The sequence below is a fragment of the Pristiophorus japonicus genome, chromosome 20 (assembly GCF_044704955.1).
Source record: "Pristiophorus japonicus isolate sPriJap1 chromosome 20, sPriJap1.hap1, whole genome shotgun sequence".
Classification (NCBI taxonomy): domain Eukaryota; kingdom Metazoa; phylum Chordata; class Chondrichthyes; family Pristiophoridae; genus Pristiophorus; species Pristiophorus japonicus.
The window spans coordinates 20433573-20460629 of NC_091996.1; the positions used below are offsets into that span (position 1 = coordinate 20433573).

General features: G+C 47.1%; 1 protein-coding gene across 2 annotated transcripts in view; it reads right to left on the minus strand.

The window, feature by feature from the left end:
* The window catches only part of LOC139232425 (gelsolin-like), an 80527-nt gene that overhangs the window by 23381 nt on the left and 30089 nt on the right, over positions 1–27057 (minus strand). Inside the window, exons 5-13 of one of the 2 annotated variants that reach the window (XM_070862581.1) lie at positions 24033–24182; positions 22791–22877; positions 19244–19379; positions 18147–18235; positions 17487–17702; positions 15769–15902; positions 11830–11920; positions 6782–6811; positions 1383–1553 (exon numbers count right to left, since the gene is read on the minus strand). In XM_070862581.1, the coding sequence (XP_070718682.1) occupies positions 1383–1553; positions 6782–6811; positions 11830–11920; positions 15769–15902; positions 17487–17702; positions 18147–18235; positions 19244–19379; positions 22791–22877; positions 24033–24182 (1104 nt within the window). The remainder of the gene's footprint in view (positions 1–1382; positions 1554–6781; positions 6812–11829; positions 11921–15768; positions 15903–17486; positions 17703–18146; positions 18236–19243; positions 19380–22790; positions 22878–24032; positions 24183–27057) is intronic. The other variant, XM_070862582.1, reaches the window with a different exon arrangement.

A 27057-nucleotide genomic window follows, 5' to 3' on the forward strand; every position in this document is an offset into this window, starting at 1 on the left:
GTATTCAAACGCAGAGGTTCCCTGACTGCAGGGTATACAATGATATCATTGAAAGAGGGGGGTGGGGGTGGGGGGCATACAACAGGCTGTAACTCACTACAAATAAAAAAAAGGTTGGCAAAATGTATTTTTTCCATTGCTGGCACTCAACTCGGGCAAACCCTCCATACCGTTCCAACTCTCGGGTATTTTCAATTACTCCTCCGTTACAATGTGTTGTAACATCCCCAGCACTGACCACACTCAGTCATGCTCTGCTGGGCAGGCCACACTGTCCGCATGCCAGACACGAGATTCCCAAAGCAAACGCTCTACTCGGAGCTCCTTCACAGCAAACGAGCCAAAGGTGGGCAGCGGAAACGCTACAAGGACCCCCGGATAAAGTGCAACATCCCCACTGACATCTGGGAGTCCCTGGCCCAAGACCACCCTAAGTGGAGGAAGAACATTTGGGAGGGCGCTGAGCACCTCAAGTCTCATTGTCGAGAGCATGCAGAAATCAAGCGCTGGCAGCGGAAAGAGAGTGTGGCAAACCAGACTTTCCACCATGACTGTGTCCCACCCGTGACAGAAACTGCGGCTCGCGTGAGAGCGCGGCGCGAGCGTGAGTGTGTTTTGTGAAAAAGTGCACCAGTGACATCTGCTGCTGACACACTGGTCCTGCTGGACCTTTAGGAACCTGGGGAAAAAAAAAAAAAGAGAGTTCCTGATGTCTTGTCACGTGGTAACATGCAATGGGCGTACAGAAGGACAATCTTTAATTCTTGCTGCGAATAGCAAAAGGAAACCTCGCTTGTATGTGTCAGCTGTGGCTCAGTGGGCAGCACCCTCGCCTCCGAGTCAGAAGGTTGTGGGTTCAAGCCCCACTCGAGGAACTTGAGCACATAAATCTAGGCTGACCCTCCAGTGCAGTGCTGAGGGAGTGCTGCACTGTCAGAGGTGCCATCTTTCAGATGAGACGTTAAACCGAGGCCCCATCTGCTCTCAGGTGGACATAAAAACTCCCATGGCACTATTTCGAAGAGGTTCTGGGGATTTGTCCCGAGTGTCCCAGCCAATATTTATCCCTCAAGCAACATTAAAAAAAAAAAACAGATTATCTGGTCATTATCACATTGATGTTTGTGAAAGCTTGCTGTGCGCAAATTGGCTGCCGCGTTTCCCACATTGCAACAGTGACTACACTTAATTGGCTGTAAAGTGTTGAGATGTCCGGTGGTCGTGAAAGGCGCTATATAAAATGAAAGTCTCTCTTTTATATAGATTCAACTATTCCCCTAAATCTCCCTGAAAGAAGGCTCCGCCTCCTCGGCTTTTCGCGAGACCTGCTCATTCTCCACAAGGATTTGAAATGGTTGAAAGCAGACATCAAACCAACTAACCTCCACTGCCCTGGTGTACCCCGAGCTACTGGCACGAACTTGGAAGAAGCGGGTTTCTGCAGACTGGGTCTGGCCTCCTTCCCTGGAAGTGCCTCCTTTGTAAACGACCATTGGCTTTCCTCCAAACATACTCATCAGATGGGCCGGCTCCTTACCCTGCATCACACGCACCTGTTCGAACGATGAAAGAAAAGCAACAGTTACTGTTACAGACAGGACACTGGAGAAAAAAAATAGAAGTGCACAAGGTAATGGGGAATCCAGTCTTGCCGAGACCATTTACTGGTGATCCAAGACACTATTTTAATTTCAGGAAATCCAATCTGAACAACCCACCCAATTTAAGTGGACTGTAATATGAAGCATTACATCGAGTTGTCCACAGAATCTCTGACTGGGCCATTCAGAACTTTAAAACAGGGTCATTGAATATATTTTAGGGTGGTGACACAGATTTTAATGAATGATAAGGGAGTCAAGGGTTATGGGGAGTGGGCAGGGAAGTGGAGTTGAGGCCAAGATCAGATCAGCCATGATCCTATTGAATGGCAGAGCAGGCTCGAGGGACCAAATGGCCTACTCCTATTATGTTCAAAAATCGCACAGGTTTTGGGCTGAATTCCGAGCCACATCCTCCTCTCGGAGGCCCACCTTCCAACACTTGCAATCCTTGATTTAACATAATAGGAGCAGGAGTAGGCCATTTGGCCATCGAGCCTGCTCCGCCATTTAATAAGATCATGGCTGACCCGATCATAGATTCAGCTCCACTTCCCTGCCTGCTCCCCATAACCCCTTATCGGTTAAGCAACTGTCTATCTCGGTCTTAAAAATATTTAATGACCCAGCCTCCACAGCTTTCTGGGCCAGATAATTCCACAGATTTACAACCCCGAGAAGAAATTCCTCCACATCAGTTTTAAATGATAGACCTCTTATTCTGAGACTATGTCCCCTAGTTTTAGTTTCCCCCATGAGTGGAAATATCTCCTCTGCATCCACCTTGTTGAACCCCTCATTATCTTATGTTTCAATAAGAGCACCTCATTTTTCTGAACTCCAATGAGTATAGTCCCAACCTTTCCTCATAAATCAACCCCCTCATCCCTGGCATCAACCTGGGTGAACCTTCTCTGAACAGCCTCCATTGCAAGTATGGAGACCAAAACTGTACGCAGTACTCCAGGTGTGGCCTCAATACCCTGTACAGTTGTAGAAGGACTTATCTGCTTTTATACTCTATCCAGAAGGCCAACATTCCATTTGCCTTCTCGATTACTTGCTGTACCTGCATACTAACTTTGTTTCATGCACAAGGATCCTCACTGTACTGCAGCACTTAGCAATTTTTCTCTATTTAAATTATAATTTGCTTTTCTATTCTTTCTGCCAAAAAGTGGATAACCTCACATTTTCCACATTATACTGCATCTGCAACTTTTTGCCCACTCACTTAGCCTGGCTATATCTCTTTACAGAGTGTGTGCCCTCTTCACAATTTGCTTTCCCACCCATCTTTGTATCAGCAAACTTGACTACATTACACTCGGTCCCTTCATCCAAGTCATTAATGTAGATTGTAAATAGTTGAGGCCCCAGCACCGATCCCTGCAGCACTTTACTAGTTACTGTTTGCCAACCAGAGAATGAACCATTTATCCCGACTCTGTTCTGTTAGTTAGCCAATCCTCTATCCATGCTAATATATTGCCCCCAACCCCGTGAACTTTTATCTTGTGCAGTAACCTTATGTGGCACCTTATCGAATGCCTTCTGGAAATCCAAATGCACCACATCCACTGGTTCCCCTTTATCCACCCTGCTCGTTACATCCTCCACGAACTCCAGCAAATTTGTCAAACATGACTTCCCCTTGATAAAACCATGCTGACTCTGCTGGATTGAATTATATTTTTCCAAGTGTCCCACTACTGCTTCCTTAATAATGGAAGCCAGCATTTTCCCCAACTACAGATGTTAGGCTAACTGGTCTATAGTTTCCTGCTTTCTGTCTGCCTCCCTTTAAAAAAAATAAACCTCCTTGTACTGGGTGGCAACGTGGGATACACAAGAACATAAGGCGGCCATCTAGCCCCTTGAGCCTGCTCCGCCATTCAACAAGATCATGGCTGATCTGGCTGTGGACTCAGCTCCACTTACCCGCCCGCTCCCCGTAACCCTTAATTCCCTTATTGGTTAAAAATCTATCTGTGATTTGAATACATTCAATGAGCTAGCCTCAACTGCTTCCTTGGGCAGAGAATTCCACAGATTCACAACCCTCTGGGAGAAGAAATTTCTTCGCAACTCGGTTTTAAATTGGCTCCCCCGTATTTTGAGGCTGTGCCCCCTAGTTTGATCACAGAGCCGTTACCACTGGTCATAAATGTCACCGTCACTAGTCCTTGCTGCACACGGCAAGCATGGGAATCGGCTGCTTTATTTTCACTTTCTCAAATTTCCATCTGGATTTGACCTCCGGTCATTGGAACAAGAACAGCTAATTGTGGTGCCATAAGCTACTTGTACATGGGGCCATGCCCAACGCTCTCCAAGTTATTTTAGGCACCATGCGTCCCATTCAAAATACAGCACATGTGCATTTTTTGTATTAAAAGCCCACTGCACAGGATCCCTGGGGCGCTCTGTGGTGCAATGAGCATTGGTCATGGCCACAATTGCCCAGGTGACTTCCTGTCCTCACCTGGAGGTGCCAATTGGATACCTGGCACATTCCTGCTGGTTACACAAAGTACCAGCCTTTAGGGTCATGCATCGACACGCAGTGCAAGGGCAAAGAACAAATAAAACGTTGATGTATCTATTCTAGCCAGGACACTTTCAGTGCCTTTTCCTCCTGAACTGAGTGTTGTAAACTAGATGGTGGATTGGAGACACCGATTCCCCAGGGAGCTCAGCCCATGTCGCTGTAGTGATGCTGCGCACAGAATGGCCAAGGCAGAACTTTCAGCCACACCATTTGCCCATCTGCACTGGGCCGCCCCATGAGGGGGAAAGGAAAATTAAAATCAGAAGGGAGAGTTTATCCCACAACCATCTCCTCCAGGAGCAGTGCTGGAGGCTTGGAAGTTGCTCTCACGAGTGGTGGGGGGGGGGGGGGGGGGGGGGAGAAGTCAGTGGTGGCCAACCATGGCGTGTTGGAGGGGGGGGGGGGGGTGGGGAGGAAAGAGACCAAATCATCACAGATCTGATTACAAAAACAAAAAAATAAACGAGCTCATGAGATCAATGTTTTCCAGCACCCGCTATAGCACATTTTTCAGTAAACCATGCCTTGTGACTGTTTACTATCCCTTCTATAATCCCTGGAGAGGCCGTGTCACTGAAAGGCAAAAAAAAAGAAGACGAGAGAAAGAGCGAGAGAGAGAGCACAGTAGTAAAGTATTTGGAACAATTCAACAACTAAAAAAAAAATGGAATGTCAAAGCAGTAACTTAAATCAGACAGAAAACAACCGTGAGATTAGTCACCGAGACACAAGCTCGGAACGCAGGGGTGACCCATGCAGAGAGAAAAACGGGAGACACAGGGTGGCCTTAAAAGAAACACTAAAGTTAGGTGGAGCCTTGTTAGAATAGATCAAACACCGTTAACATGCCCCACTGTAAAACCAGTCACTGCCATAGTCCCAGTGCCAATATAAAGTGCCCAATATCCATCCCGTGGAATCCCTGCAACAAGTCAGAGATAGGCCACAGGCAGAAGAGGTGTAAGGGGACGATTATGCCATAACGGAGTATGCAAGGAGCTGGCCTAGAATGGTAATTCATCTGGACATCAGGGGCACATGGAGATATGCAAGACTTCAGATTGTTGGCATCAACCGGATTAAAACTAATAAAACTGGCTCCTGATGCATGCAAGTTATATAATCCAACTGACCTCATTACAAAAGAAATGATCCACTACAATTAATGTTTTGTTTTTGCAATTTCTGGGCTTTTGTGCAAATAGCAACTGGTTTTTGGTTCATTGAATTTGGGAGCAGAGCTTGTGTTGAAAGAGTTTTAGTCGACATCAGCAAGCAGGGCTGAAAAAGTAATAAAATGGGCGATGACATTTTCACAAGATTACTGAAAACAATTATAACCCAACTTCTGTATGCAAGAGTTTTGCTAGATTCCCCCAGAGAGCCAGGAGAAAGGTAAAACTCCCTCGGTGCATTAGGGAGACTGTAGGTCAGTCGGAGGGAACTGCAGCGTCTGAAGCACCATCTAGTGGAAGAAGTATATGGCTGCAAGTGCCTGCAGCAGAAGTTGGCAGTGCCCAAATAGGGACTGCGTAACATAGAAAGCAGATTGAGCCGAGCACAGATGCACAATAACAGTCCATCAGCTAAAAATCTGGAAGTGACAGTGGGTTGGAATTCTCACCCGTGGGAGAGGGGGCAGCCTTGACTAATGGAATGCAAGGTCTCCTGCCTTGGTTGGCCATGGCCCAAAGTGAAGTGGCCAGTTTCAACCCTAATGGGCAGAGATGACTGGCCCAAAACTGCCCAGTGGTCCACATCAAAGTTCAAAAAGCATTTGCGCCAGGAGTATGGATGCTCACTCAACACTTACAAAAAATTCCTCTGGGAGGAATTAGTACATTTAAAACAAATGGGATAGCATCTCTTAAATTGGGGCGGAGGAATGTCGCTCAAACTCATCAAGCATTCCAGTGCCAATAACCCAAACAGTTAATTCTAGCCTTCGACAGACAGCCTCGCTCCAAAAGAAACCAGGAAGGGGAGGTGAAAAATGCAGACAGTAGGGGTGTCCATCTCATAGTGGGGTTGAGGCCAAGGCAGAACGCAGAGAGCTTTACTCCGAATCGACCCACTGCTGGATTTCAATTGGAAGCTCCCAGTGCCGACACTGGCTGTCAAAATTAGGGGAAAAAAAAAAAAAGGGTTTAAATTTCCCAGCACGGACATCATACCTTCCATTTCTAAAGCCCCCACCCACATTAACATTCAAGGGAGGAATAAAGGCAGGCTTTATCCAGTTAACATTCAAGGGGGTGGGGGGGGGGGGAATTAAAGGCAGGCCAAAAAAAAAGTGTCAGTGACATTATCAAAGGCTCAACAACACATTTAATCCTTCAGAGACCGACCAGACTGATGACATCAATGGATGCAAAGGCAGAGAGCATTCCAGCTATAGCTGCCAGTCAACTACTGATACTTTGCTGGTTATAAAACAGCTGTTCACTCCGAGGGCAGCAGCCTGGACAAGAGAAAGCAGAGACACAAGGGCAACTCAAACATGCACGGCCATCCCATGCTTGCCAGACTCGTGGTTAGAGACACAAATGCACTTCCATTTGCAACAAGTCCAGTCTCGCTCAAAGCCAAGGGGGAGGGGCCATATTGTACAGCGAGCAGGTGCCGATACCTGGTTAATGGTTCGGGAACCGTCAGGTCCCTGCAGGGAATTAGGAATTCAGTCAGTCGGCAATGAAGTCCTGCTCCGTGAACGCAAACAGTTATTTTGTTTAAAAAAAAAGAGAGCCTGGTTCGACAGTTAGCATTGAACTGGGCTGGACTGCAGACCTTCCGTGGCAAAAACAGCCCTGTAAACACATCTTTCCCACTGCACCTATTGTAAACAGCACCATGGTCCCATCTACACCTGCGGCCCAGTACCTGCTGTGACTGAGGAACTCGTGAGTGAGTGTGTGTGTGTGTGTGTGTGAGTGAGAGAGTGAGGTAAAATCTCACCATGGCATCTGGGGAATTTAAATTCAATTAATTAGATAAATCTGGGATTAAAAGCTAGTATTAATGGTGACCATGAAACTACCGGATTGGTGCTAAAAACCCATCTGGTTCACGAATGTCCTTTAGAGAAGGAAATCTGCTGTGCTTACCTGTTCTGGCCTACGTGAGTATTTACAATTTATATTAATGACTTGGATGAATGTAATGTTGCCAAGTTTGCTGATGATCCAAAGATGGGTGGGAAAGCAAATTGTGAGGAGGACACAAAAAAAAAAATCTGCAAAGGGGATATAGACAGGCTAAGTGAGTGGGCAAAAATTTGGTAGAAATAATAGAAAAGCAAATTATAATTTAAATGGTGTGTGCGACCCTGTGTGTCTGTGATGTTAAATGGATTGAAGATTTTTAAACTTTGATTTACTTTCTGCAGAAGACATCTGCAATAGCAGACAATCAGCAGCGTACAGGGGCTGGGGGGAGGGGGGGGCAGCCCAGGAGCCTGTGACTGACAGATCTGTGCCCTGGTTGGGGATAGCAACCGTACCAGCATTGGAGCCGACCCACACAAGATGGTAAGTTGCATAAAATGCAGTCTGTGTTGCGGTCCTCATGTAATGTAACTGTAATGTTGGCCTGATGTAATGTAAGTTTATTGCACTGTAACGTTGGCCTCATGTACTGTAATGTTGGGGGCATTAACGCAATGCGTACATGTATTCTGTCTGCGATGTGTAATGCAGTACTGCAGCAGTGGTGGACATTTAAGTAAGACTGTGATAAGTCACTGTACTATGTACTAATGTAACCCTGACCCCTCCCCTGGTGCCAAGCTTTTTGAAATGTTGTTTTGCATTTCCAGACTCGGATGATTCAGACCACAGCAACACAGACAACAGACTCACTGCCTCCACCTCTGGCTTCACCCAGCCCTCTCCTGACGAGGAAGAGGAAGGGGAACAGGAACAGGAACAGCCGCTGATCCGGCAGCCAGTGAAGGTGGAGCTGGGTGTGGAGATGGAGGAGGATACACCAGCTCCATGTGGGACAGCTGGAACATCCTCCACCACAGAGTCTGTATTCAGGGGATTCCCCCATGGCTCCTCTGAATCTGTCGGACCAAGCTGTGCGCAGCAAGGCACCCCCAGTGATGCAGCGCCTTTGCCGCAGCGACGGAGGTTGGTGCAGGAAAGGTCGGTTGCTGTAGGCGTGTACCAGGACATGGTGCATTTGTCACAGGCCAGGGTCGACGTAGGTCGAGAGCTGCTCAAGGCCATGGCTACAATAACTGCAAACATCGAGGCTCTATCAGAGCGGCAGTCTGAGGATACGTCGCATATGATCACTGCAAAGGAGCGAACTGCTGACACCATGCAGCAATCGACAGGATTGGGACATGGCACTGAACCCCCACCCCACCACAGTCAGGTCGACAGCACCAGAGGGTGGGGAGCTGACATCTTCCAGCCCTGAAGCCTCGTCTTCCACATAGCAAGCTTCAAGGCCCCAGTTATTGTGCCTGCAATGTCTGACCCCGAACGACAGTAACAGCACTCGGTGCGGTGCTGCACGCCGGCTTGGTACCAGCACGGGGAGGTCGGGCTCAGGGGCACTGGGAAAGGGAAGGGGGAAGGGAATAGTCCCAATGGTGGTGTAACATGCAGTTGAGGCAGTGGCAGAGGACAGTAAAAGGGTCTTTTAGTTGTACTTGTGCATTGAATAATTTGAGTTTGATTTGTAAAAGTTTATTAAAGTTGAAAAGTTTTGTTGAAGTTGTGATTAAAGTTGAGGGGGTCATTATAAAATTGTTGTATATTTGAGATGATGTAAACTTTTGAGTTTAATTTAAGCACTCTTGTACAGAGTCAAACTTTTAGGGCAACAATCAGCAGGGCAAGGCCTCCATTACCCTTATAACTCTGCTCAATAAACTTCCTCACATTTGGTCCCTCCATTAGGCAGGTTGTTAGCAATACAGGCAGAGATGGTATACGCCCCATTCTTAAAAAAAAAAACTAAAATGCCTTCTTAAGTTATTCAGGAGCAATAAAAATACCTTCCACTCTAAATTACATTTTTTTTTTTTAAATCACTTCACCTCAGAAATGGGAGGTGCTGCTTTAGCTGACAGGTCCCGATTTCTAAAATGGCGGATCCATGCACTCCGCCCATTCCCGCCCACTTAAGATCGCGTAAAACCACCTTTTCCAGGACTGTATACAGTCATGAAAATCGGATTTTTTTTGGGACAGTATGTGGGCAGTTCTGTACGGTGGATCGTGTGCATACTGCTGTCGTTGATGAATATTCTGCCAAGCGGTATGTCAGTGTTTTGACCAAAATCACATTTTAGGGCGGTAGGGGGTAGTATGTTGACCAATTTCGGGCCCCTGGAGTACTGCGGCAGTTTTGGTCTCTGTATTTAAGGATGTACAGGTACTTGCAATGGAGGCTGTTTAGAGAAGGTTCACTAGGTTGATTCCGGGGATGAGGGGTTTGACTTATGAAGATAGGCTGAGTAGGTTGGGCCTCTATTCATTAGCGTTAAGAATGGGAAGTGATCTTATCAAAACATAAGAATGAGGGGGCTTGACAAGGCAGATGCAGAGAGGATATTTCCACTCCGAGGGGAAACTAAAACTAGGGGACATCATCTCAGAATAAGGGGCTTCCCATTTAAAACTGAGATGAGGAGGAATTTCTTCTGAGGGTTGTAAATCTGTGGAATTCTCTGCCCCAGAGAGCTGTGGAGGCTGGGTTATTGAATATATTTAAGGCGGAGATACAGATTTTTGAGCGATAAGGGAATAAAGGGTTATGGGGAGCAGGCAGGGAAGTGGAACTGAGTCCATGATCAGATCAGCCATGATCTTTTTGAATGGTGGAGCAGACTCGAGGGGGTCCAATGGCCTACTCCTGCTCGCTTTCTTATATTCTTATGTGCTCCAGGCCCACAGCAATGTGGACTCTTAACTGCCTGCCTGTTCAAGACAAGAAAACAGCTCACCACCACATTCTCAAGGGCAACTCGGGATGGGGAATACATTGTGGGCCTTGCCAGCGACACCCATATCCCAAGGTAGATAGAGATATAAATACTGGGTGTATGAAAGTGAACCATGTGCTCCCCCCACCCCCCAATTGTGATGAAAGATCTCACCCAAAACCTAAACTGTTTTTTTCCTCTTTCAGAGGCTGACTACCTTGCACATTTCCAGCATTGGCTATTTTAAAATAAGTACAGATATTTCCATTTTTATTTCTAAAAGGGGCTTCATGCCACAAGACTTAAAGGGGAAAGCAGGGACCTTGGGATTTAAGCAAGAAAACATAATCCATTTAAATCCCATAGAGCGCCTGGATTACAAAAGCACTTAGACGGGCTCCCAACAGCAGCCAAGAAACCATCGGTTGGTATAATGGATGGTACAAAGCTTTTAAACTGAAGTGAAATGATAAATCTTGGATATGGTTTCCTGAAGTATTTGCATAGTCTGTTGCAGAACAAGAGTCTGGTTTAAACCCCAGTGAATGGGGGAGGGGTGGAGCATTTGGTAAATGTTGGACATTCCGCACAATTAATTTGATGGTCGGGAGATTGTCCTACAAAAGCAGCGATGTTTGACTTTGCCTTCTTACTGGCTCACTGAAAAACACTTTTCCCCCTTGGTATTTGCCACAGATAAAGAACTTTGAAGGGACTGAGATGAGGAGAAATGTCTTCACTCGGAGGGTGGTGAATCTTTGGAATTCTCTACCCCAGAGGGCTGTGGAGACTCCGTCGTTGAGTATATTAGAGACAGATAACGATAGATTTTTGAATATTAAGGAAATCAAGGGATGCGATGACAGTGCAGGAAAGTAGAGTTGAGGTAGAAGATCAGCCATGGTCTTATTGAATGGCGGGGGGCCAAATGGTCTACTCCTGCTCCCATTATGTTCTTAAGGTGACGTGACAGTAGAGAGGGGGGGGGATGCACGGATGGTGTATGATGCACGTGCTGCTGTGTGCAATGCAGAGCTCCTCAGTCTACAGCAGGAACACAGTAAAACCTTCGCATAAACACTGCGGTGGAGAATGAGAAAAAAATGCAAACATTGATTGGTGCCCAACGGAAGCAGCCCTCGGTCCTCTTATTTAATGACACTTAACTTCTACTATTAAAAGGTCATTACATGTATTTAGCTCGAGAACTCCAGGTTTTTATGGCCACGCAAATCAGGCCAGAGATTTAAATAGAAAACCACCACCCCCACCCAACCCCAAACCCAAGAATTAAACGATTTGTGCCTGCAGTACTCGACGTACACAAGCACGAACAATAAAACTAATTGGTGCCCTGTGGAGCTGGCTGGCAGAGAGCCAGACGTGTAATTAAGGCAGCTCCATGGAATGACCTGCTGCACTCGCCCACTGAGCCCAATCATGGGACCGAGCCTTGGCATCAACAAGCTTAGAGAAAACAGTCGTACAATTGTTTAATTTGGATTGCTTTCTTGTTGTGTGTGGTGCTTTCTCCGGCACCAGAAACATTAGCCTAAAAATTAATGCCTCCCATATTAAAATGGTCAAAACGCTAGTTTTTATAATGATTTTTTAATAAACCCATGCAATGTCCTGCACTCATTTGCCAAGATCAGTGATGGTAATTTACAGGCCACTTCGTGACCACCGAACGTGCTTTGACTCTGCTGGAGAAAGGTGTGTGTGTTTTTTTTTTTTACCTGGACTGGGCCACTTCCCAGCTCCTCGTCCAGCTGAGCAGTTAAGATGGCAGCAGTACCCTTTTCGTCTTGTGACGAATCACCTCCCAGCCTGGAAAACAAAAAGCCAACCAACCAAACAGATTAACCAGTGGACCAGACTCCAGCTTCCCCAGTGCCTCAGTGAGTAAATCATAGGCAGTCCCTTGGAATCTTGCTCCCACTCCTGATGAGAGTTCTTAGGTGACTGAACAGTCCAATACAAGAGCCACAGACTCTGTCACAGGTGGGATAGATAGTCATTGAGGGAAGGGGTGGGTGGGACTGATTTGGCGCACGCTCTTTCCACTGCCTGCGCTTCAATTCTGCATGCTCTCGGCGATGAGACTTGAGGAGCTCAGCCCCCTCCCGGATGCACTTCCTCCACTTAGGGCGATCTTTGGCCAGGGACTCCTAGATGTCGGTGGGGATGTTGCACTTGGTCAGGGAGGCTTTGAGGGTGTCCTTGTAATTTTTCCTCTGCCCACCTTTGGCTTGTTTGCCGTGAAGGAGTTCCGAGCAGAGCGCTTGCTTTGGGAGTCTCGTGTCAGGCATGTGGACAATGTGGCCCGCCCAGCGGAGCTGGTCGAGTGTGGTCAGTGCTTCAATGCTGGGGATGTTGGCCTGGTCGAGGACACTAATGTTGGTGCACCTACTAACGCAGTAACCAAGGCAACGAGAGCAAAGCAACCCCCAGCTTCAAGGCCCAGTTTGTGCTGAGTTAGCCGTCACCAGCTGGGGGAGGGAGTCGGGTCAACATGTGGGGCCTTGTTTTTAAAAAAAGAGAAAATAGTCTTTGAGGTGTGTAATTTACAATCCACGAAGTGCAACATGCTAATTACCAACCAGTTACTGCGATGACTGGCGGGCGTGTGTGTGGCACTCTGGTCAATTGTCAGAAACAGTCTCGGTTCTCACTGACTGGGTAATGAATATCCTTAATGTTCAACATCAAATTGCTCTTTCCACATTCCAGGAAGTTCAGTTCCTGCACAGCTAGGGGGCAGCACTGGGCACAGTTTACAGACCGAGTAAAGTGCCCAAGTCAGTGAACTCCATTCCTGGATCTGAACAGCAATATAAACCTTTTAATTTTATTATATATAGGAGCACAACACCTTCACATTAAATGTTTTTTTTTTTAAAAACCCTTCAGTAGAGTGAGGTAATGATATGGATTCCAAAGTCCAAGCGAAGCTGCCAAGCTATAAAAAGGGAACAGACAGAAAAATAAAAAGTCACTACGATAAAAGGGCTCAAACACTGGGAGAACACTTTAACACAAGGAAACTTTGGAGCAGGACAAGTCGCTAGACTTTGGAAATAAGTTACCAGCGAAGGCCATTGAAATTAATGGTATCAATAGGTTTTAAGTAATAATTAGATAGGTTTCCATAGGAAGAAGGGATTGAGACACAGGTTGGGCTGATCAATCAATGACATGAACTTATTGGCCCTACCAGCCTCCACCTAGACCCAAAACTGAATTTCATTGATCCACTTTAAAATATTATATGTGTCAGCTGTGACTCAGTGGGTAGCAATCGCTAGTCTCAACGCCGAGTGCATGCAGAAACCAAGCACAGGCAGCGGAAGGAGCGTGCGGCAAACCAATCCCACCCACCTTTTCCTTCAGGCACACTGTCCCACCTGTGACAGAGACCGTAATTCCCGTATTGGACTGTACAGTCACTTGAGAACTCACCGAGTGTGGAAGCAAGTCTTCCTCGATTTCGAGGGACTGCCTATGATAGCACCCTCACCCGAGTTAGAAGGTTGTGGGTTCAAGTCCCACTCCAGGAATGAGCACATAAATCTGGGCTGACATTCCAGTGCAGTGCTTAGGGAGTGCTGCACTGTCGGAGTTGCCATCTTTCAGATGAGAAAGGGGAGCCCAATCTGCTCTCAGGTGGACGTAAAAGATACCAGGGTACTATTTCGAAGAAGAGCAGGGGAGTTATCCCCTGTGTCCTGGGACAATATTTATCCCCCAAGCAACATAAACAGATTATCTGGTCATTATCACATTGCTGTTTGTGGGAGCTTGCTGTGTGCAAATTAGCTGTTGCATTTCCTACATTACAACAGTGACTACACTCAAAGTACTTAATTGGCTGTAAAGCATCGAGAAGACAGGTGGTCATGAAAGGCGCTATATAAATGCAAGTCTTTCTTTTGTGTGTTTATCAGCGAGGTTGACAGTCTTGGCTCCTTGACCAAGGCCCTGTCAATGTCACACGTTTTGGATAGCTTTTCTCTGTTGCATGGGGAGACATTTTTGCTGCTCCCTCATGTTGCCATTTTAAGTGGGTGTGCAAGGCAGCTGAGAGACAGGCTGCGACTCTTTCTTTCACAGACCTATGACAAACGTGTAAAGCCCAGCTGATGCCGGTCAGGTCAGGCTGGGGTGTGATGCACGAGGCCGGACTAGTTGCATCATCAGGGCAGGCATCTTCAGCTCCGCATCAAGCCCCAGAGACAACAGCAAGGAGAGAGAGAGAGAGAGAGAGAGAGAGAGAGAGAGAGAGAGAGAGAGAGAGAGAGAATTCAAAGGGATACTTGGTACTTGTAGGGTTTGAAAGCAGTGTCATCTTTTAAAAAAAATATCTAACTTCGCAGAGGTCTACCTCCAGGGACCTGAGAATTACAGTCACCTCAAATCAACTAGCAACTGAGGGAAATCAATATAAACAATTCAGAGTATATTAGAGCAACCACAGTTGCTTCAGTACCTAGGCCCCACCGTACTCCATGTTCTACGTCAAAGAGACAGAAGTTGCTTGCTTGACTTCTCCACTCCTTGTGCAAGCACAGATTCATGCGGAGGTGCAGTTCCATAGATCTAGGTAATCCCTGGGACCTCTGACAAATGGTAATTCTTCACAAGCGAACTCGGACAAATTGGGCCAGCAGGTAATTCAGCAATCGGGCGGAATGCAGTGGAATGCAGCAGAATGCCCGCCAGCAAGATCATTGGAACGCCATCACTTCCAAGCTCCCCTCCAAGTCACACTGCACTCTGGAGACTTGCTTCACCCCTTCCCAGGTCAATGTTCTGGAATTCCCTACCCCAACTGCACCTTCATCACATGGGCTGCAGTGGCTCCAGGAAAAGGTGGACTGTTAAGTTCAGAATAATCCACAAAACTGTGTTGGAAGCTCAAACTGTTGTGATCTTGGTCTCTCTATTCAGACTCGAGTGGAGAAGCAGCACGGTGAATCATCTTTTATACCTGCTTGCCCCAGGATGCACAGGTGACCCTTCGGTCTCCCACAGGTGTGCCCCCTAGTGGCAAGTCCTACATATTGCTGAGGTTTACAGACATAAACATGGACTACCGCCTTTCAGGGCAGTTAGGAATGGACAAAAAGTGCAGCCTTGCCAGTGTCAACCTCACCAACATCTATAAGCGGACATTTTTCAGTTTGGTCACTGAATAATAAAATCCGGGGAAAAAAAAAAAGGCACTAATGCATTTCCCCCTCCCACACCCAGGGCCACTCAGACCAGTAATAAAGATTGAATGGATTCTCATCTGCCTTTCACGTGCATCCAACACCCCCCAAAGTCGTGCAGTCACACAATCACTTTCGAAGTGTTGTCACGGTAATGACAGCGAATGCAGCAGCCAATTGTCTCACAGCAAGATCCCAACAGCGAGCAAGGGGAATGGTCAGTTAATCCCCCTTTTGGTGGAGTGAGGAATACTGGCCAGGACACAAGTAGAACTCTCCAAATATTAACACTGGATCCTTAATTCCGGCTGAATTGGCAGACAGCACCTCGGCTTAAACTTCAGCAGCGACCAAGAGTTTCAACAAAGAACCTGGTTGCCGCAGCAAGCACCGACCCCAGAAAAGCCTCTTCAAAAAAAAGAACAGAAAAAAAAAAAAATCCAATGAAGCTTCTCAACGGCTTACCAGTAATAGATGATGTGACCCTGTCTCCCAGCGAAGGTGTACGCGTATTGGATGATGTAGCAGTCTCCGCCGTAGAACTGACCGTGAGTGCTCGGGTCAACGGCCACTTTATCGCCGTCTTCAATGCGCCAGATCTGAAAGTTTGGGTTTGATTTATTGTTGGTCCCGTCAAGGTAGCACTTTATATCCCCTTTGCTTCCCAGTCCCCACCTCACCCACCTTCCCAAAGACAATGGCTCATGTTGGGAGCAGCGACAACCTTACGGCGCGTTGATCAACTGGCCGTTCTGCTTGTTGAGAGCCAGTGAGTGGCTGTTCAAGCTACATTCAGCCCTAGTCAGGTGCAGATACACTCAGCTTCCAGCAGGGGGGGGGGGGGGGTATACTGGTAGGCAGTAGAGTGGCTGCCCCCTCTGGCCCAGGAACACCATGGCCAATGATAGCCCCCTCACTGCCACCCTTGCTGAGACCAGATAGCTCAACTGGGATCAAGCACTGAATCACTGGTCTGTGGACAAAATGTTATTCTGATACTTCTCCCAGTTCAACTTCCCCATCAGCCTTCATTTCCTGCCCAGAGTGCAGATGGGCAACCTATCCCAACCCATCTACTGCGAGGTGGTGTGCGAGACCAGCCAAGGATGGCTCTTCACCCAATTTCTTTCCTTCTCTCTGGCAGCGGCCGAGAGACACTCAACAAGGCACACAAAACAACAGCCCACAATGCACTGCTGCCATGGCAACCACCATTTGCATGTTCTAGCTTAACTGGATCTGAGGAAGTGTGGAAATGCATTACATTCAGTCTATCAAGTCTACACAGTTCACTTACATCAAGATATTTAGGCTCTGAAAACTCCAAAATCTAATTATGAGCACGCAATATTAGTTTCCAAATATTAGTGGCGTTATTGGCGCAGTAATGGTTTCCAGAGAAAGACAGGTTTAGGGCTCAGGCATGAGGGAGGTTTGACTTGCTGGGCAAATGGGAGGGGATGGGAAATGGCTAAACAGATGCTCGTAATCTTATTGACAAAGATATCCACGAGCTCTTTCGGGGTGGAGTGTGCAGGGAGAGGGAGAGAGAGGGGGAAGCTCTCCAGGATCATGCGGGAGTAGTGGGCAGTTTTGGCAGAGTAGAGTGAAGCACGGTAGCACTTGATGTGCTCCAGCCAGATCTGATGATGGTTGGCTAACCCAGTTGTACAGCCAGATATGCTCAAGTCTACAGCTATTGGACTTACTGGAGCAAAGATAGGAACTATATCAAGGGAATAACAGGGAGGGGAGGGAATTAAGTTATTTGCTGGGGTCAAAGGCATTGAAAGGTGAGGGGAGGGAGAGTGAGAGAAAATTGATGGCTGGGGACATATCGCAGCAAATGGAGGGCCGGAGGTTAAATGGTTGGTTTGTAAGTTCACATGTCCTTGAAGCACTGTGGGCCATTTTACTACAGTACAGACGCTATATAAATGCAAGTTGTTGTTCAAAGGGCATTTGTAAGTGACATGGGTCCTTCTGCAGTGTAACTTGGAATGACGAACCATTACACAGCTGTGTGCACATCTACACCAAGTGCTAGCTTCTTAGTTACAAGAACACAAGAATGGGTTTCCTCTGGGAAAACCCCACTGCTTCCGACAAGCTGATTTTGTACACAGCCTTCATGCTCAGCTAGTGCCTCTCCAGGTCACGATGTGGGGAGTTTGGGGTTTTACCATTTTCTCTCCAGACCCATCGTCCACCATTCCATGTTGGGCAGCCATGGCAGGAGACTCGTGCAACGTTGCAGCATCAAAAGGCACTTTTTCAACCTTGGCAATCTGCCCGGAGATGTAGCAGGTTCCCAGTCCCTCAGTCTGATAGAGGTCAACCCAGTTCTTGAAGAACTGCTTGAACAGTGGAGTCTCACCAGTCTCGGGCAGAATCTGGACCTAAGAAACATAATATGGAGATGTTTAATATAACATCCTTGTTTAAAACCTACTTGAAAAGTAAATTTTACATAGTGAAAACGTTACTCAGCTTTCCTCTGCATAGCCACTATGTAACAATTGGATTTTCAAACAGTAATGAATTTCATTTAATATCAAATTCCCATCACACTGGTGATAGAAAATACTCTGGTGAACCCAGGGATATGAATTGCATTGTACTTGAAGGGGGATCACATCTTGCCTGCTATTTTTGGGCCAATTCCAAATCCTTCCTTGGCAGTGAGCATCCTCAGGTCTCAACTTTCAACATCATGCAGACATTTTCCAGGCGCTCTCTGCCGAGTATTTTTTTTACGAGCATTTTGAAGGAAGTAGGGGCCTTAAAATGAACCGAGGGAATCTGCTGCCCCAGTTTGATACAAGCACTCCAGTGAATCTTACCTGGGTGTATTTAGGATATCCCATTTTCATAATAAAGCCTTCGGCACCATCCAGGGCAGCTTTCCGTTCGTCTGGATTCGCTTTTTTACCTTTAAATTACACAAAAAAGGAAATTAAGAATTAATTTCTCCTCACTGGAACTTTAGCAATAATTTCACATCAGATCACAGTAACACATACTGGAGGCAAAAGACTTAAATGTCTCCAAATTAAAAAAATGATAGGATTCTAGAGAGATCAGTGGTTATGTTACTGGACTAATAATCCAGAGAATGAGTTCAAATCCCACTAGTTTGAGAAATTGAATTAGTTAAAAAAAAATCTCAGTAAAATAAGTGACCATGTTGCAAAAATCCAATTGGTTCACCAATGCCCTGCAGGAGAATGAACCCTGCTGTCCTTGTCTATAGGTCTGGTCTATATTCGTGACTCGATTCCCACATGTGGTTGGCCCTTGCCTGCCCTCTGAAGTGGCCCACAGCAAACCACAGTCATCTCAAACTGCAGCAGTTCAAGGCAGCCCATCACTACATTCACAGGGCAACGAAGGATAGGCGATAAATGCTAGTGCAGACATCCAGAGACTGATTCATTAAAATTAAATTTTTAAGATCAGACAGTTTCAAGTACTTAATTCCCTCCTGGACCACAACTTCTGCTGAATTCAGCGATCATAACCCATTCGATTTCTCCTCCTTCAAAAAGGCAAACAACATTTGTAGCAAAGAACAAACTAGTTTATCAAACTGAACCTGACCAGTTCATCCACCAGGCTCACAACTGCATGCCTCATCATGGAGAACATGAACTCAGTTAACTGGGGTTTTATGGAGTCTTGAACGTCACATAACTGGCTAAACCACTCAGTGCAACAGCTCCACAAACCTATGAGCATACCTTACACTCAATGTTGAAGATATATAAAAATTTACAACATAGAAACAGGCCTTTCAGCCCAATTGGTCTATGCTGGTGTTTACATTCCACAAGAGCTCAGCACCCCACCGCACCCCGGCCATCATACTTCTTCCAAGCTCAGATATATAGATCCGCAGTTAACCTCTTACATCACAACTCACCGACTTAGCTCTTCTTACCTTTCCACACGAAGATCTTCCCATTACATCCATTGTCCAGGATGAAGCTGTCTTCAGATGCCAACATGCTCTGTTGAAATGGGTTCTCTGCAGACACCAGGTTTATCTGGACTTCACCACCAGAGGCATTTGAAACCTGTGAAAAGACAGCAAGAACATTACAGCCAAGGGTACCGTCCACCTTTGTCATATCCCTGGAGATTTGAGCAAGGCTATCTCAAAAGTTGATTTGATTAATTCACCCCCAAATTCTTGTCTTATTGTCCATGATAAGCCTGCAGTTTACCTTCTCCTGGCTCAGAGGGGGAACAGAATCGGAGATGTGGTTATACTACAATGACCTTTCAGGAGTTCCTGTGTCACGAATGATATTGCCCGCTTATACTGCACAGCCACCTCCGACAGCAGAGGTGGTCTGTTCAGGGGCAGGAAACAGCATTCCTGATCGGTACGAGTGGGCCGAGAGCTCCGGCTTCCGGCCGGCAGGAAATGTGGCTGCGAGAAGCAGCCTGTGGCTCCGGCAGTGACGGAATACATTTGGGACTGCTGCCTCCAGGAGGAGAGCTGGAAAACCATCAATGCGAGGCTGCAATCAAGAGCGCTGCTGTAATATAAAAGGAGGTGGCGGGGGCTAAGTTTTTTTCTGCTGAATGAGGTTCCAGATCTGGAAGGAGGGAAGGCAGCTTCCATATCTGTACCTGCAGTTGCCACTGTGCCACACTGTAGCAGGCCTGGGGCACAGACCCCCCCTCAGCCTGATGCATGCAGTGCCTTGGGCAGGGAGCCCCCCCCCCCCCAGAGATATAAAGTGGCTAAAAATTTTACAACACGATTATCCACATGACTCACTGGATAAGTGCACAATATGATGCATCACTGACCCGCAGAGCAAGGAGGTACTGGAGTCAATGGTCCGAGTTAACTATATGGGGTACCAATGGAAGCAGTATAACTAGTGTCTCTATCAGAGTTTGAACGGGGAGGGAGGAATGAAGTGGATTTCCATCCTGTTGGCTATCCAGCAACCACTACAGGGGAAGCACACAGCAGGCAGTGACAGGATCAGCTGTGATGGTGCTCATGCCCAAACAGCGCACATGGGAATGAATGGCCAATTAGATGAGGTACCCCAGAGCCACTGTCTTTTATTGTTTCCTAGCACAAAGCAGCATTTTCGGAGGAGATTTGAGGGGGGGGGGGGGGGGGGGGGGGGGGGGGGGGAAAGGGCGAAGGTTGAAGTGAACCCAAACACATCAAGAACAGGAGAACCTCATTAACCATACTCCAATGTGAAGGAACAGTTTCTGAAGCAATCGTTTGTGTATTGGAGCAGCGAACGGAGTCTGGTCGAGAGTGCCTTTCTAACAAATCAAGGCTTGTTGCTTCAGGCAAGTTGGCAACTCTCAACCCAGCACCGAGGAGCCAGTTCGCTCTCCAGTTTGTACTTTTACACTGATGGACAGGAAGTACCAGACTTACTAAAGCACACAATGGTGAACTTCAAATCTGAAAACTCGGTGCGCATGACTGCAACCAGGGCAAACACTTCGATTGCATCATAATTCCAATGAGTCTATAACCAAGGAACTTTCAAAATTAGTCATATTCCTGTATAAAACCCAGCACTCAACTCCTATTACCCAAAGATTAAATTAGAAAGTCTAGTTTAAATTTATTTATTTTTTTACACAAATATTTATTATTCCACAAATATTTGTAAAGAAATGCCACAAGTGAACCCACACACTGAACGGTCAGACACAACTGTTGCACTGACAGAGCAGAGATGCAGGATCTCAGAGCTGCTGAACGCTTCACAGGGAATAGTCCAACAATTGTCCAGTGCAGACAGCAGTGCCACAACTGGCAATTCTAGCACTGGGGATTAAACTCACTCGTACTGAAGGTTTGTGTCACTACAGGGTTTTATACCGACACCCCACAAAAGGTGCGTGACTCATTGAAGATTTCTTGGCAACAGGCTCAGATTCAAATTATGAAGCGGCCAAAATGCTGACCCAAGTGCACGGTCACATGCACCAAGAGGCTCCTAGATTCAACATTGAGTGGTCTAATAACTTAGTGCTCCATAGGTTCTCCTCACCGGACCCGTGACACCCACACCTTGGCTGCCTGTGCTTGCAAACATCGCACCACCACACCTACGCCGCAAATATGCAGTCTCCAGAGAATACAACCACTACACCTGTTGTATATGCAGACTATGGATGTACTCTGTCGTTGCATAAAATGGAGACTTGTTTACCTGATGTGCTATCAATAAGGTTTAAACTGTGTACACACACATGTTGGCACCACTAGAGGGTGCAACTGGTGGAGACTGGGGGTTTCCTGCCCTGGTGGCAGGGCCCAGTGCAAAAGGCTGCACCCCATGCTGGTGCCTCACTCAAGTCTGCAATAATGGACCAAGGTCACTACAGTTTGAGTACAACACATTGACTCCATGAGTCAGTCATTCATAAGTACATCACGGACATAACACCAGCAAAGACATGCCGATCCAGGCCGACTTGAACAACCGACCACCAACCCATCTCAAATCTAGGCGGCCACTTTGGACCATCGCCGATCTCCTCAGCCTGGATGGTGAAATGTTTGGAACAACTGTGACATACAGAATGGATTCCAGAGAGGCTCCCCCCCCCCCCCCCCCTCCCCTCACAGTACAGCCTGAAGGATCAAACCTTCCTCACAAACAGTGGACAACCATCAACTGCCTCAAAACTGGTCATTGTCGATGCTGCCACCTTCTCCATAGGTGGAAGACTAAAGCCTCCCCCGTGATGCGACTCTGGAGTTCCTAATCAGACCCTGGAGCACATCATTGAGCACTGCCCCCAGAGGAAATTTGCAGGCAGCCTACAAGATACCCACGCTGTTACACCGGAAGCTTTGGCCTGGATATCCGACTTAGATATGGACATTTGATTTGCCACGACCATAAGACAGACGACGGAATCTGTCACTATCCAGTTGGAGACCCATCTCCACTACTACAGCATCAGTTCTGGCACCACAAAACCAGTCCCTGACCAGTACCTTGTGTACCTGCACCAGAGATCAGCATAAACCTGTGTCCCAGTGCCAATGTTAAATATTTCCCCTCCCCACCACCAAGACATGTAACAAACATCAAACTTGTACAAATTAATGAAGGAATCGAGGCTGCTCCAATCACAGTGCTTCTTTTCTCACTCTAATCAAGTCAAATAATTAGGGAAACCTCTGGAAATCTTGTAACCTTGGAAGTGCTGACAAGATGTGCAGACAGATTGGAAAGGTAGCATTCTGAAGATTACATTACTCCGATTGCCAGACAGGCCCCCTGCTGGCTCAGCGGGTGATAGCACCCCATGTAATGGCGCAGGGCCATTCAGATCTGGTGGGTCCAAGCTTCCGTCCCTGGTCTTAGTCAACTCATTTGGTGATTAAAGGACAAACAGCTAGGGTTAATCTCAAAAGTCTATTTACCGTATCCCATTGCTAAAAACACATCTTCTCAAAAAAAATGTGGGGTAGTTTGTACCTTGTATAATTTAGCCAGTTTCCTATTGGACACATCAGCTTTAATATCATCGGTTCCTTCTGGCAGATCCGGTTTAGGTCCAAGAACCTAAAAATAAGGCATCAACATAGTTACCAACCAGCAGCAACCCTGAAACATTTACAACCAAATAGATTTTCTCTACACCGCTGTTTCTTCCCTCCAACACGAGATCCTTTAGCCATCATGGAAAGCGGTTCCAAAGGTCTCATTCTAAACATTAGTTCCCTTTGAACATGACAATATTTGCTCGAAAAAGGCATTTCTTTGGAGAGAGAATAATTGAACAATCAGCTCCAGGAAATGGAGCACATGCAGATATTCGGCAGGATAATATTGAACTTGGCTATGATGCCCCGAAGTCAGACACTCGGGTTCCTCACCTAAAATGGCTCATTAAGGTGGGGAATTGGAGGCGTCTGTAGAATCAGAATGGTTACAGAACAGGAGGCCGTCATTCGGCCCATCGAGCCCTTGCCAGCTCTCTCCAAGAGCACTTCAGCTAGTCCCACGTCCCCGCCCTTTCCCAGTGACCCTGCAACATATTTTTTCCTTCAGGTACTTATCCAATTCCCTTTTTGAAAGGCCACCACCACCCTTTCAGGCAGTGTATTCCAGATCATAACCACTCGCTGCCTAAAATAGTTTTCACTCATGGAGCTGGGCTCAGCACCATGAGGTGAAAATGACATTGTGGATTTCAGTGTTCAACAATTCACAGCTTTTTCTCAGGATCCAATACAACTGGGAGCAGTTTTTCTTTTTAACGGTTAGGTTCAGCTGCAGTCAAATGCAAACAAAATTTATGAGATAGATGTGTGAATCTGATTAAATAGAGCCAACCATGGAGGAGGAGGAGGAATTTCCACTCAAGCATTGTGAATCTTTGGAATTCTCGACCTAGAGGGCTGTGGATGCTCAGTCGTTGAGTATATTCAAGACAGAGGTCGATAAATGTTTAGGAATTAAGGGACAGGGGGATAGTGCGGGAAGCTGGAGTTGAGGTAGATGATCAGCCATGATCTTGTTGAATGGGGGAGCACGCTCACGGGGCCAAATGGCCTATTCCAGCTCGCATTTCTTGTGTTCTATTTCTTATGTACTTCAATAAACTGCATCCAAATGGCACAAGGAAATCCAATTTTTTTAAATTCACCTTTGCCCAATGATTAACAATTTGTTGAAAATGTAACTTCCGTGCTGACGAGCAGGCCCAAGCCTCACCTCAAGCAGTCTTTCGGACTCCCTGCCTTCCTCCATCACCCGTACAGTGGCACGGCCACTCCTCTCATTGTCACGGATACTCTTGGATACGTATGTGGCCTTTAGCCGTTCAAGCCTATTGCACTTTGAACCACACCATTGCAAGATTTCCTGAAACACACAACAGGGAAGAGGGAGCGATTACAAACACAGATGCAGTGTAATGGTTTAAAAAAAAATTAAAAATCTATTTAAATCAATTACGGTTTATGTCACAGATCAACACGCACAAAAGGTCTTCCCGAGGAGACAGATCATTGTAATCCTATTCTGCTCTCCATGCCCTTCGCTTTGGAATGTCCGGAATCATGAATGGCATCAACTTTATTTCTTTAGGCGAGGATAGACAAATTGTCAATAAGAGTATGTCAGGGGAAGACAAAAACTAACCAGTCCTTTACATTATTGTATACATAATGGGAGAAAGAGGTTCAAACTGAGTACTGTTCAATTAAGCAAGGTACGACCTTGGTTCTGCTTAATTTAGGCCCAAAGTGCCTGACTCAAAATGGCTGGCCTTTTATACCCGAGCAGCACCATGTGCGTACTGCTCAGTGGGCTCCAACAATGATGCCATCTGGTAGCTACAAACAGAATATACATACATGACCATCATTGCATCTAATTGCATTTTGAGCAGCCTTCAATGATTTTGCCTCCATTACTTTGCTTGGTAGATTATTCCAAACATTGCATACTTCTTCCCGATATAGTTTCCAAATCCAGCCCAACATGTAGATCGTGGCTGCATTCCACTGGCACAAACTATTAGCTTCCATCAAGAGTTGGTTTAGAGTGGATTTGCAGAGATGGCTGAAAGGATGAATACATCACTTATTGTGGTGTTAATGCACAGATCAGGAAGGCTCCAGATTTAATCTGTGGCCGACATGATTTCTGCTGCAGGAGCAATGGAGGTATTACCAATGGTTTCAGTGCCCTAGGCTGCTGTGTCATCACCAAAACCACTGCTGGAATATACGTTTATATGGATTCAAGGTGCATTAAACAAAATTTGCCACCAAGCTACACAAGGAGATAATAGGACACGTGACCAAGCGCTTGGTCAAAGAGGTAGGTTTCAAGGAGAGTCTTAAAAGGGGAGAGAGAGAGAGAGAGAGAGAGAGAGAGAGAGAGAGAGAGAGAGAGAGAGAGAGAGAGAGAGAGAGAGAGAGAGAGAGAGAGAGAGAGAGAGAGATTTAGGGAGGGAATTCCAGAGCTTAGGGCCTAGGTAGCTGAAGGCACAGTCACCAATGGTGGAGCGATTTCAGGTGAGAAAGGTCCAACTGGACACTGACCGAGAAGGGGCATCAAACAACCTGGTCACATTTACTGTCAGGGATCACATGGCCCCTTGACCAAGACATCTCGCAGGCTGGTGTACACTTCACTGGGGCAAACTTAAACCCACCTCGCTGGGTGCGAATGCCTCGGGATTAGATGGAACGCCAATTTTGCACCCCTCTCAAGATTACTCTTAGACTTCAATGGCAGGTAAAATGGGGCAGTGTGCAAAACCAGCAGTGACCTGGTGCCGTCAGTTTTACGACAGGTGGGTGAGGTTAAAATTGCCCCCAGTGCCTTCAGGAGAGGAAAAAAAAAGGAAGAAATTATGGATGAGAAAGTGGGTTTGAAGATATCGCAGTGGCTATAGGAGGACACTGAGAATATTCTGTGCTCCAAGCAAATTACAACAAACACATTGTTGTGGAAAATGTAACCTTGATGAGCAAGTGTGGAACAGTTATATGCAAATGCACAATGTGGGCGTGGATCAAACAAGGACATATATATCTTATATAAAAGTGTGTGTTAAATAATAAATACAATTTACTTCAGAGAATAGTTAGCATCTCCTATTCATCTCCCTCCACATCAAAATACAGCATGAAGGAAATACAGTTCAAACTGTCACAGACAGAGAGTGGAGAGCACCAGTCAAACTATCACAGGACAGAGAGTGGAGAGCACCAGTTCCCACTGTCACAGGACAGAGAGTGGAGAGCACCAATTCCAACTGTCACAGGACAGAGAGTGGAGAGCACCAGTCAAACTATCACAGGACAGAGAGTGGAGAGCACCAGTTCCAACTGTCACAGGAGCATCCAGTCGTGCCCCGGTAACTGCCCCCAAAGGAAGTGGAGTGTGGGAAATTGCACTCCGCTTCCATTGATGGGTGGTAAGGCCAATTCTGCGGCGGGAGCAGGACTTCCACGCTGGGGGCTAAAATTCCCGGCCCCAGAAGGTTACCGCCCCCAAAATAGGAGCCTGTGCGGGGAGGCAGAGGGAAGTTGAGGGGAGATGGGCTGGGGGGGGGGGGGGGGGGGGGGGGTGAAGAAAGAGTGGTGGAGGTGGGGGGGGCGGGGGACAGGAGGGGCCACATTGCAGCGAAGGTCTGGGGGGGGGGGGGGGGGCGCGAAGTGTGTTGGAGGGGCAGGTCTGGGGGCTCTGTGTCTCGGTGCGGGGAGTGTTCAGAGTGGGGTGGACGGGTTGACTGCGCAGATGGCGGTTGGTGGATGTGGTGTGGTTGCCGTCGCGGGGGCGTGGCTCCGGGTGGCCGGGACTGGTCGGCACTTGGGAAGGATTCTGACAGGACAGGCGGGTTGGGTGCTGAGGGGGGAGGGGGGGTGGAGAAAGTGTTCCCGGTGTTGGGTGGGTCCGGAGGCTGGGATGGGGGCTGGGCTGTTTGGGGCTGGGATTGGGAGAGACTTCTTCACTCGGGGAGTTGTTGGCCTGTGGGGTTCCCTGCTGCGGAGAGTTGTTGATGCCAGTTCATTGGATGTGTTCAGGAGGGAGTTGGATGTGGTCCTTGCGGCTGGGGGGGGGGGGGGGGGGGGGGGGGAGAGAGAGAAAGAGAGGAGGTGCTGGGGTGGGTGATCAGCCATGATCTTGTTGAATGGCAGTGCAGGCTCGAAGGGTCGAATGGCCTACTCCTGCACCTATTTTCTATGTTTCTAACCCAGGAGATTGTTAACCATCAGCCATT